Source organism: Macaca mulatta, chromosome 14 (genome assembly GCF_049350105.2).
Source record: "Macaca mulatta isolate MMU2019108-1 chromosome 14, T2T-MMU8v2.0, whole genome shotgun sequence".
NCBI classification, from domain to species: Eukaryota; Metazoa; Chordata; class Mammalia; order Primates; family Cercopithecidae; genus Macaca; species Macaca mulatta.
Genome location: NC_133419.1, coordinates 118,447,264 through 118,459,819, shown reverse-complemented (window position 1 = coordinate 118,459,819; position 12,556 = coordinate 118,447,264). Strand labels below are relative to the sequence as shown.

Below are 12,556 nucleotides of genomic sequence, written 5' to 3'. Positions count from 1 at the left end.
AACATCCTCATGGGGAATCAAGAACTGCCCCATTCCATTCCACCCTCTCAGCAGCTCTGGGAGGCAGCTGAGATGGTGCAATCACATCCTGCCCTTTTGTAAAGGAGGCTCAGGAGGGCTAAGTGGCTTGCCTGAGGTCACACAGCAGGTGAGGGGTGAACCCCCAGAGGGGAGGTAGTTCTGTCAGACTTCAAGGCAGGGGTCTGGGGCCCCTCTGGGAGCTTGCTGGGGCTTTGCCACTGCTCTGAAGATTCAAATGAGTCTGAGAAGGTGGGGAAGCCCCTGCTGTAGAGGCCACACCAAACTCCATGAGGCCAGAGTGAGGACGTCAGGCTCCTACTACTCCCACTTCTTTCCCTGGAGTTCTGAACACACCCATTGCTTCTGTGGCCACTTACCCACTGCCCATATGCCCAGCCTTCAATGTGGCACATAGCAGAGATTTGAGGTATTTGCTGGTCTGTGCCTCAGTTTCCTCTTTATGTGTTTGCTCACTCCCTTCTCTTGGCAGGTAGGGCGAGGTTAAATTAATGCTTATTTAAGGGTTTCTGCATTCTGAGCTGACAGGTGCCTTGTGATGGTAAAATATGAACCCAATGTAAGTGCAAAATGCTATTGTTTTACACCTGAGGGTGATGTTTCATAATGGCAATGCACTGTCAGAGCCGTACGCAGAAATGAATGGTGTGTCTAATCCTCCCTTGCTCCCCCAGACTCAGAAGACAGAAGCTCACATCCCAGGGTGGGAGATATATGAGGCTCCTTGCCTTTTGCTATAAATCTGCCTTTTCATCAGTCCTGACAGGTGGCTGGACAATCCCAGTGAATTCATCAATTAAATCTACCCATTTGTAGTTGCTGGGAACCTTGTGTCCTTGGCTTCAGCAAGATCCGAGGCCCAGGAGTGCAGGAAGGCTACTGTCATTGTGGTTGATGCTCCTGGAGGGAGCAGGAGGGGCCTGGGAAGTGGCCGTCTCAGGAGGCAGGGAGAGTGGAATGGATTTCCAGCCACTAGAGAAGGAGAGTGGGATGTGTGTTTGGAATACGGTTGGGGTGGAGGAAGGGTTGGGGAAAGTACCCAGCCTGAAAAACCATATTCTGTGGTTTGATTTGTCTTCCATGGAGTTTCTGCAGTAGAGCAGGAGGTACATCCCCCAGCTCTGAGGCAAGGCAAAACTGGGTTCTAGCCTCAGCTCTGGCATTTGCACATTGTAGCACTTTGGGGAAGTTAGTGAACTTCTCAGAGTCCTAATTTCCTTATCAGTAAAATGGAAATAACACCCCCTAGGGAATTATGAAGATTAAATATAATATCTGTATAATATAAATACAGTATCTAGAATGGACCTGGCACAGAACCTGGCCTGTAGTTAACAATGAAGTCAGTGGTGGCTATTATTATTGCTGGAGGTATTGTCATTACAGAGGGCTAAATCATACTTAGCCTTAAGAATTTACTTACCTTCTCACATGAATCAATTCCTGAATTCCTCCTTGTCAGGGATTCTCTCGGCTTCCTAAGTCCATTTACAGGCACCATAGAGTCTTTCTGTAATGTGATGGATTTTTGGCTCCCAAATCCATGAAGCTGCCAGGGTGAGAGTGCCTGATTAACTAGGTTTCTCAGGAGGCACCCAGGACCCCCGAGCAATGTCCCTGTTTCCAAAAGCAAGGTATTGTCTGAAATGCCCAGAATCCAACAGAAATCGCTCCCAGGAAGGAGTGTTCATGTCGTGTATGTGCATGTATGTGTGTGTGCACCTGTGTGTTCTTGGCCAGCTGAAAATGGAAGTTGGTGGCCAAGTTGTGTCTGAGGGAGGTGAAAATCCCCTCTATTATTACAGTGGTTATACTGTGGTCATACATCACAGAATGGTTAAGAGAGTGACTGTAGGGTCAAATTGCCCAATTCTGTGTCCCAGTGCCCTCACTTACTAGTTCTGTGGTCTTGAGTAAGTTGCTTTGATCTCTCAGTGCCTTAGTTTCCTCATCTGTACACTGGGATACTAATAGTACCTATGTTTTAGTGTTGTTGGGATAATTAAAAGAAGTCATATAAGTAAAGTCCCTAGCAACAGTGCCTGACACATAGAAGATGCCTAACAAATATTTGCTGAATGGATGTCAGTAAGGAAGGCTTTCAGAAAGTGAGAAGAATCTTGGAAGTGGGACCTGCTAAGTGTGTATTCTAAGAGAAACCTCCCGAGCCTCAGTGTGCTGCCTGGTGAAATGGCATGATTTCATGCTCTTGGGGAACACTCTAGCCACAGCAAGTCAGTCATGCTTCCAGAGCTTCTAAGGGTCCTGTGCAGAGCAGACTTGCTCGGCCACCAATTTTGTGACTGTCACAAGAGTAGGCAGCATGAGGAGGAGAATGGCAAGGCCATGTGGCTCCCTTCTCCAAGAAAGTGCCTTTCAGCTGCTATGAGTGCAGTGCCTGGTGGGGACAGCAAATGCATTTGCTGCTAAGAGGATGCTCCTGACACCGCAGCAAGAAGCCCACGAATGTGTTTTCCAGCACGTCTGCTAATGGCTTCATCACAGCTTTTTATGAGACGATGTGAATTGCTCTGACCAATGAGGCTTAATGGCCTTCCTCAACGAGCTGCCTGGTATATTCTCCCCGGAGGCTCGGCTCAGAGTTAAGCCCAGAATATTAATATGGCCGGATGTGGGCCCTCCCCCATCCTATAAAGTTGTGGAAATTGAGGTCAAGTTGGGTCCCCTGCAACGTTCTTTAAACAAGCAGCGGAGTGGTTTGTTTGCTCGTTGATCTTCCTGGTGGAGAGGGAGTGGTTTCCAGCTAGAGACCTGGGACCCTGCCCTCTCTTCCTCTAGGTTGGTGTCCACTTGCTAGGCAGTGGATTTCTTAAAGGGGCAGGCTCCTCAAGAGGAAGGGGGGCACCCCTTGATTCCAACATTCAGGGCTACTGGGATAAGAGCAGGAAATATCTAGGCCTGATGCTGGGATAAGAGGAACAGATGGCTAGTCCTCCCAGTCAGGTGGATCTGCCACTGCCAGCTGTAATCATAAGAACATTCTCCCATGTGGTTGAGGGTTGGAATGGCACCATGTCAGAGATGGAAGGGGGTCTTTGCAGTCTTACCCATCCTCTCCCTCCACTTTCCAAGTGAAGGAGCAGATCTGAGTGAGGAAGGGAATTGCACAGTCACATGGTGTCAGGGCTGAGTTTAGAAGCTGGGTCTTTTGGCCCTAGTCTAGATCTTATCCACCCACTCTTCTGCTGGCCCTCATTCAGTCCTCTGTGGCAACACATTTCTCAAATTGGCTATCAGGGTCTCCTGCACTCTTCCATCTTCCATTCCAGGCGAGCATCCCGGCTCCTGTAGCCATTCATCTCAGAGCATGGTCTTGAGACCTTTTGCAACTTTCATCTGTGGGACGGTAGAAAGAGCACTATAACTCTCTTTAGGAGCAATGGGGTCACGTTTTAGTTCTGTAACCTAGCTGTGTGATTCTGAACAAATTCCAAAAATCCTGGGTTTCTTTTTCTTTTTCTCTTTTCTTCTTTTTTCTTTTTCTTTTTTTTTTTTTTTTTTGAGACAGTCTTGCTCTGTTGCCCAGGCTGGAGTGCAGTGGCACGATCTCTGCTCACTGCAACCCCCGACTCCCGGGTTCAAGCGATTATCCTGCCTCATGCTCTCGAGTAGCTGGAACTACAAGCACGCGCGCACGGCTAATTTTTGTATTTGTAGTAGAAACGGAGTCTCATCATGTTGGCCAGGCTAGTCTTGAACTCCTAACCTCAGGTGATCCGCCCACCTCGGCCTCCCAAAGTGCTGGAATTACAGGCATGAGCCGCGGCACCTGAAGGCTGGGGTTTTCTATAGATCAGGAACTGTCTCTGATTCACCTTTGCCAGTGCCTGCTATATAGTCAGTGCCCAATAGGCGCTTACTGAATGACTGATGCTTGAAGGTCAGGTGAATGAGTGCAGCCTGTCACAAGCCTCCGTGGCTTGTGTGGGTATTGTTAGAGCCCATGCTAACCAAGTCTCTCCCCTTGCCTCTCCTGCAGCCCGCCCTGAAGATGTCGGCACCAGCCTCTACTTTGTAAATGACTCCTTGCAGCAGGTGACCTTTTCCAGCTCCGTGGGGGTGGTGGTGCCCTGCCCGGCCGCGGGCTCCCCCAGCGCGGCCCTTCGATGGTACCTGGCCACGGGGGACGACATCTACGACGTGCCGCACATCCGGCACGTGCACGCCAACGGGACGCTGCAGCTCTACCCCTTCTCCCCCTCCGCCTTCAATAGCTTTATCCACGACAATGACTACTTCTGCACCGCGGAGAACGCTGCCGGCAAGATCCGGAGCCCCAACATCCGCGTCAAAGCAGGTAAGGGACAAGACGCCTGCTGCCCCAGTGGCACAGGAGAAGGCTGTGCCGTCATTCTGAGGGTATGTGTGTAACATGCTCGGGGTGGGGGCGCTTGCAAGAAGTCATTCACCCAAGAACAGTTTTGTTGTTCACTTTTGCATCTTAGTTTACCACTGGCTGTGTGTCCATAGGCATAAGAGACTCTCTCTCTTTCTCTTTCTTTCTCTTTTTCTCTTCTTTCCTCTTTCTCTCTCTCTCTTTGAAACAGAGCCTCACTCTGTCGCCCAGACTGGAGTGCAGTGGCGAGGAGACATCTTCCTAAGCTTCAGTTTTCTCATCTGCAAAGTGGATGCAACTGCCTACCTCTGTATCACCACGTGTGACGGTTAAATGAGATGGTGCTCATTTAAATGAGGTGCCCACTTCAGCCCTTGACTTACAGAAAATCCACAGTGAGGTTTTCTTGAAGCCTTTTATTAAAAAATAATAATTAAAGAAGAGTGCACACATTATAAGTATGTAGCTTGATGAAATTTTACAAAGTTCAACTAACACTCAGATCAAGAAATACAACATCAGCACCTTAGAAGCCTTCCTCAAGCTTCTTTTCCCACACTATTCCTCTAAGAGCCACCACTATTCTGATTTCTAACAATAGATATTTTGCTTATTTATGAACTTTATACAAATGGAGTCCAATGGTATGTATTGTCTAGACCTTTTGCTCACCATTCTGCTTATGGGATTTACCCTTACTGCTGTGTGTGGTAGGAGGTTGGTTGTTGTCACTGTCATCTAGTGTGCTATCATGCAGCTAGAACACACTTTCTTTGTCCGTTCTACTGCTGAGGGGACGTCTGAGGATAACACATCTCGTGAGAAAAGGCATTTTGGTGAAATTCACAATGAAATACTTTTAGCAGTGAAGGATTTTGGTCTTTGGAAGAGTAGATGGAGGTGAGGAAGTAGCGTTTCTCAGGTGGTCTACTTTAAGAAAAAAAGTCTCATTTATTTGGATTAGGGCAGGAGGCCAAGGGGACAGCTTAGATCAGCCATTCTTCACTAGGACATCAGGGTACACTGGCGTGTCATAATCAGTGGCAAGGTGGGTCTCAGATCATTATAAAGCACTGAAGTTTTGGGAATGGTTTTCAACTTAGAGACCCAGCCCACTGCAATGGTGCCAGGCCTAGGTCACGCCATCTTTTCCAGGGACTGTGTTGGACCAACCAAGGAGAGTGGTTCTGGGAAAGGCCTCCCAACCAGCATGTGGTGACAGACCCTCTCTGACTTTTTGGGGTCCTTTTGCCTTAGGGACACCTCATAAAAGCAAGGTTTAAAGTAGCTGGGAACGGGAGTGTGTAGGGGTGAGGTGAGGTGAGAGCTCTGCCTCATTCCATCGGTTGGTTTGGGGCTAGACCATGAGCTCTTAGAACACAGAGTTGCTCAGGGTTTCTCCCCGGACTCCCCATGGACTCTTTTTAAGAGCAAGTCCTTTGCACTGCTTAACCCCAATGCAACACCAAGTGCTGGACTAGGAGCCCTGAGGCCTGGATTTGGAGCCCAGCTCTGGCCTCCACAGTGTGGAGGATTGGGTTAAGGGGAAGGGACCGTGTTTCCTGTCACCTCCCCCTCATTGGGTTAGGATGCAGTTTTCATAGTAAGTGTATAAATGTGTTTTTACAAATGAAGAGATTAAGACAAAGAGAAGTTAAGTCACTTGTCCAAGGGCACACAGCCAGTTAATCAGACGTGCAGCTATCATGAAAAGTGACATTATCAAAGTGCTTTCCTTGTGCTGGGCCTTTCATATGCTGCTCTTACGGTGATTTCCTTTTACAAATGAAGAAACTGAGGCTCCAGAAGGTTAACCAAGCCTTGTCCAGGATCACACGGCTGGCCAGAGGAGGAGGCAGGGCCCACTTGTTAGATGCCATTAACCATAAACCTCTGCTGACTCCCTGGGACGTCACGGGTGGCGTGCACTCCAGCCCGCCCTTTCCACTCCGCCACCCTGCCTCCCTCCAAGGTCCATTCCCCTTGTTCTCCTCTGTGCTCTCCCATAGCTGGAGTCAGGGCCCTGCCCAAACCCATGGAAGGGCTGGACCACAGAGCCACAGAGCCACCAGTGCCTCTCCTCTTTTCTCTTTCTTCCACCTCAACTACATCTCCTCCTCATCATAGCCACAACTTGGAGAAGGGGAAAGAATAAAGGCCGAGGGAGGGCCAGGGAGAGCCAGGCTGACTGGAAACACAATCAATTAAGAGACTCTTGATGATGCCAGAGGGGCTGCAGGTGCATAGTCAGGGAGTGGGGATGGGCTGCCAGGGCCCTAAGTGTCACCTTGGCAACCATCGCAGGGAGAGGAGGAGGGCACGCTGCCCAGGTGCCTGCTGAGGGACAAGGTCGGGAGGCAGCAGGGCTCTGGATGTTCCAGCTTTACTTGGCAGAGAAGGGCGTGGAAGGATCAAGCGAGGCCTGGGAGAGGCCAAACAGAGGAGGACAAGGCAGAGGCAGAAGCCTGGGTCCCATTCCTAGGGCTGGGTCTGCCTGCCTTTAGGGGCCAGACACATACAGTGGCTGCAGGTGGCGGTGCCCCAGAAGCCAGCTGAGGCAGGAGGTGGGCACTGTGGGGGAAGGGATGGCTCAAAGCAGGGGCAAAGCTGGGGGTCAGGGAGGGGTGCTCTAGAGGCTGCAGCCAGGGTCAGAAGCAGGGAGAAAGTGGCAAGGATGCTCTGTTTTGAAGAATCTTGGAGACTGTGTCCATGTCTCGAGTTCTGTATGCTCAGAGCCAATCACAATCCCAAACGTTCTCTCCCTTTGTCCCTGTAAGTTCAGGATCTGAACTACATTTCCGAGCCTGCTTTTCACGTTGAAGGAGCCCAAAACTCAGTTGTTAGAGCCTGTGTCACAGGTTTTGTTTGGGTGCATTATGGTCACTGTGCCCGAAATAATTGCCACCCTGGGTCTAACAATAATTCAGGAAATCTGGTTTGGTTTTCTTAGGGGAATTTAGCATATTTCCATATTACCTGCACATCCCTTTGGTGAATATAACATTGCAGGGCTTAGGTGCTGCCCTCAAGGCTCTTAAAATCTAATATGATTTGCTAATACCCAAATGGGAAAGGTTGGAATTTGGATGGATGGTCTTGCAGAGGGAGGCCAGATATTTTTGAGGGAGAAAAGGCTGCCCAGTAGGATGGGGAGGAGGTTGATGGAGAAGGAGTTGCCCAGACAAGAACAAGATCATGGCAGGGGCTTCTGGGCTGGCTAAGAGGGAGAGGGGAAGGAAGAAGTGAGGAAGGTGAGGCTGAAGGAGCAGAGGGAGTTGAGCTGACTCTCTGTTCCTTTCTGGGGACCCTCACCACATCCTTGTGACACTCTTCTCTTCCCCACTGCCAATCTCTCTGCAGTTTTCAGGGAACCCTACACCGTCCGGGTGGAGGATCAAAGGTCAATGCGTGGCAACGTGGCCGTCTTCAAGTGCCTCATCCCCTCTTCAGTGCAGGAATACGTTAGCGTTGTGTCTTGGGAGAAAGACACAGTCTCCATCATCCCAGGTAAGAAGCGTCCTGGGGCTGCGGCAGACGGGTGCTCGCTTTGTGGGGACTGGGTAAAGTAGAGATGCCTGAGCTGGTTGTTGAGGTCAACAAGATCTTGAGATTGGCCCTGGGGAGTGATTTGTTACTGTTCTGGTGATGCTTTGGCAAAAAAAAGTATCTTTGGTCTTGGTCTGGCACGTCTGTGTGGGGTGTTGAAGACCCACACGCTGATCTTGACTGGGTGTGTGAGGGTGCCGTCAGACACCCAGTGCAGTGGAAGCCCCATCCTTTCTGACTGCTGGGGTTTTGCTTGACCCAGTCCTGAGGCAAGGCTGTGGAAGCACCTTACCTGCGAAAGGTGGCAAGGGGACGAGGGATGAGAAGAGGGTTTGTGGTCTGTGTTCCTGCGTTGTGTGACTAAAACAGTGAGCACTGCCTCCTTGGAGGACCTGACTTCAGGAAGCTTGTGTATGGGGACTTTCCTTCTTTCCTTCTTGCATGAGTTGGCTAAAGACTCCATCGGAATTCTAGCTGGCCTCGCTTTGAGGCTGATGTTGGGAGATGGGGTTCATACCATGTTGTGGGTTCATCTCATTACAGCTGCTGTGATTACGAGTCCCTCATTATTGGCTCCTTTTACCTCTGTGGGGTTGTGTCTCCCACAGGAAAACAGGTATGGAAGCCCCAAGAGAGGACCTCAGGTCCTTAAAATACCTCTAGGCCTCCATTTACAAAACTGAGATATTTCCATCACCAGTTTCTTCCTCTCTGCACATTGCAGGGGTTCTGCGTTTTCTTCCTTTCTCTCCCAAGAACCTTTGTTTCCCTTGCTGTAAATTGGAGCAGCTTGACCAGGTGATCTGAGTGCCCTTTGAGCATTAAGGTCCCATAACCGATTGTATGAAATGATTCTTGTTCCTCAGGGTTGATGGTTTAGTTGGGGAAGATAAGACTTCTATTCATGGAACCTTTAAAGCAGGGGTTCTTAAGCCTGCCACCCATTTAAATCCCTGAGGAACTCCTTTAGAAACACCAGTGCTGGCCGGGCGTGGTGGCTCACGCCTATAATCCCAGCACTTTGGGAGGCTGAGGTGGGTGGATCACGAGGTCAAAAGATCGAGACCATCCTGGCTAACACAGTGAAACCCCCTCTCTACTAAAAATACAAAAAATTAGCTGGGCATGGTGATAGGTGCCTGTAGTCTCAGCTACTCGGGAGGCTGAGGCAGGAGAATGGCGTGAACCCAGGAGGTGGAGCTTGCAGTGAGCCGAGATCGCACCACAGCACTTCAGCCTGGGGGACAGAGCGAGACTCCATCTCGGGAAAAAAAAAAAAAAAACACCAATGCTTAGCCCCAAATCAACTGAATCAGACTCTGCCAGGAGTAGAGCCTGGGCATCAGCCTTTTCAATGCTCGCTAGGTGGTTCTGATGTGTACCTAGGACAAGAACCATGCTCTGGCGTGTTGACAGCTAATGCAGCAGGAGACTTTCTTTGAGACATTAATTTGCCTTTTTCGCTCAGTACTTTTTCCTTCTCTCAGTTCCAAGCAGATGGCCAGGCCATTATATCTCCAGACTTCAGAGCTTGTAGCAGGATGGGAATTCGAAGCTCCTGGAAGACAGCTGCTCCTCCTGTCTTTTGTAAAACCATAGGCTAACAGCAAAGGTTAGGAAGGGTGTTTTGTCTGGGGAGGAGAGCCTCTGAGGGCAAGGAACAAAGAGGAGATGAAAGGATGCCAGGGTTGGGGACGGTGCGGAAGGCTGCTCCCTGGACGCAGTCAGAAGAGGCGGTTGGACCCCGCAGGGGTGGCTGTGTGGGGCCCTCCTGGGTCCGGGACTGAGGCCAGGGTTCTTGTGTTCAAATGAGTCACAAGGTGCACAGCCCAAGAGCCAAAGCAATCATTCAGGCAGGGACCATGGGCTGGTGAGGACTAGAGGTACCCTGGACCTTGGCATACACTGGGAGAAGCCCCAATAATGTTGGGAACAATCTCCTGCCTATCTAGTAGAGTCAGATTTAAGGTGATTTAAAGAACATAAAGAAATGTGGTGTTCCTTATGCACTTAAGTTTATGGACTAAGCATTATATCCATTAAATAATGATAATTTTTGCATTACAATTTTGGGGGTGCTTACTATATCCCAGGTACAGGGCTCAGAAACTTCCATACAGGATCTCTTTTTATCATCACAAAAAGTCCACAAGTGTGTTTTCCCCTCTCCACTTTACAGAAGAGGACACTGAGGCTCAGAGAAGCAAAATACCATCTGAATCACACTGAGCAGAGGGTGGGGCTGGAACCAGAGTCTGTTTTTTCAACCTGTGTGTTTAACCCCACACAGACATGCTTCCCCCACCATATAAATGTATCCGATAAAGTGTTACTCTAGCTACAGTGGAGGCTTTAAATGTGTGCTATAGGCAGTGAGGGCTTTGGCTTCAGGAAGGGGGACAAATTGATGTAGGGACGACTTCATGGAATCAAGTGCAGTGTGGTGATTAAGAGCCTAGAATCTAGGACTAGACTACCCACATTTAATACTCCATTGCTTACTAGCTGGGCGAGTCATTTACTCCCTCCGTTTCCCCACCTGTAAAATGGACTCATAGGGTTCGAGTAAGAATTAAATGAATCAATATATGAATAATGTCTAGAACACTGCCGGACACTTGCTGAGCACAGGTTATAGTGATTATTAGGTGGACGAGAGCATTGGCGCTGGCTGTTTGCTGCGGTGGTGTGTGTTTCTGGTATGGAGTGGTGTTTGTGTTCCCCATGCGACTGCAGTTCCCATGGGCCAGCACTGGATCATTCTCATCCACACATCCCCACTTCTGTACTCGGGGTAAATAAAAGCTCACTAAATGATCAGTGAGTAGATGAATGGGTGGCTGGAAGAATTCTAGAGGAATCTGGGGAATGGCATGGACAAAGACATGGAATAAGGACAGCAGGCTGGGCGTGGGGTGGGGAGAAGACCAGATCAGATAGGAGAGAAGGAAGGTTAACTGGTTCCTGTGCTTAGGAGCTGGAGGCAGGGAGCTTCCCCCAGGCGGCCCTTGTAGTTGGTGCTTCAGGGCTGTCTTTGATGTCAAGACCGGGCTGGTGGCCCCAAAGGGCATAATTATCAGGGAAGTGGCCTTGATGCTAATCTGCGGGGCTGTGTTAAGCTTTTGTTTTGCAGAACCCCTTTCTTTAGTTTGGCCTTGGAGAATTTTCTTCTCCTGCCCAGCCCTCCACCCCTATCCATAATCATTCTAGATCATTCGACAGCTACATGTTAGATCCAGGGCCAGTCTTCCCCAAGCACAGAAATCCAACTAGCATGATCATGGAGGACTCCATGAGAACCAGAGAGAGTGGAGTTTTGTCTTGTCCAGGCTCTGTAGGTAAGGGGACCAGAACTCCGGGCCGCATGCCACATGCTTTAATTTTGACAAAGGCAAGTAGTTTGATTTTTTATAAAAATAGGATTTTTTTCCACTAACCATATTCACACTGTGCCTAGTATGTGTGCTGTGTGTGTGTGTGTGCATTTTGAGGTGGGGAGGCTGGATGGCACTTCTCATGGTAGGGGAAGATTACATGGCAAGTTGCCCTGAAGGTTAATGGAGGATGGAGGAGCCAGGGATACTTCCCTCTGACGCTTCAGGATCAGCTTCCGGAGCCAGAGGAATTGTGTTGACTTTGATTTCTGGATCCGGGAGGAGCTGGAACACAGAAGGAAGAGCAGGGAGACTGGTGTGGGCCCATCAGAGCCCCAGGAGGCATCCCCTTGGGGATGCAGGTACCCTGGGAGGAGGGGACCCTCATGTGGTTGCAGCCCCTGTCGGTGGGAGCTGGCTGTCCCACGCCTCTTTCTGAGGGAGTCTGGGAAGAATTGAAGGCTTGGGACCAAAACAAGCTCCATGAATTGAATGTTTACTCACAGGTTAGCCTTCCTGGCTCTCTCTGGCTATCCTGAAGCTGGCGAAGGAAACTCTCACCAGCTTTTTGGCTGTGCTTTGCCCAGGGCAGTGACAGGCTGGAGAAATAGCTCAAAGTGCTACCCTTTAGCCACCTCCTATACCCGCCTCCACTCCCTCAAGCAGGTCATCTTTCCATCCCGCTGTTTAAAGACGTGTGTATGAAGCACAGAGCCTCTCACTTTGTATCTGGCAGACTCCCACCCTTGCTTCTCTCTCCAGGGATTTGGTCCTGGTGTGAACTGGCTCTCTAAGGCTGGCAGGGTGGGGGTAAGAGGGCCAAGGGCTGTGCACAAACATAAATTAAAATTAAGGCCTCCAGTGAAGCTGAGATGTGGTTTAATTTCCCATCTGCATGATCACCATTACAATACATGTTATTGGATATAAAGATAAATCCGGCCCTGTTCCTAATAGCTTTTAATTTCCACCAGACCTGATTATATCAATGCGGGCCCCTTGTGGGAGTTTCCCAGCATGCTCTTCCCCACCATCCTGACTGGCTGTTTCGGCCCCAGCGGGGAGTTTGGGACACTGCTCAGATGCGGGCCAGATGTGTCTGCTGCTGCTCAGGAAGACAAGCCTGCATCAGCTCCCTTGTCCATGCAAATGGGAATACTGAGTTGTCACTGTGCCTTGGCCAGCTGAAAGTGCGCTGAGGACACTGTTTGTTGTGAGTAGGGAGACACAGGGGCAAGGA

At 49.8% G+C, this 12,556-nt stretch overlaps 1 protein-coding gene across 1 annotated transcript in view; it reads left to right on the top strand.

The window, feature by feature from the left end:
• The window catches only part of DSCAML1 (DS cell adhesion molecule like 1), a 364,981-nt gene that overhangs the window by 12,712 nt on the left and 339,713 nt on the right, over positions 1 to 12,556 (top strand). The window contains exons 2-3 of the mRNA XM_028834027.2: positions 4,040 to 4,357; positions 7,757 to 7,903. Of these exons, the coding sequence (XP_028689860.2) occupies positions 4,040 to 4,357; positions 7,757 to 7,903 (465 nt within the window). The remainder of the gene's footprint in view (positions 1 to 4,039; positions 4,358 to 7,756; positions 7,904 to 12,556) is intronic.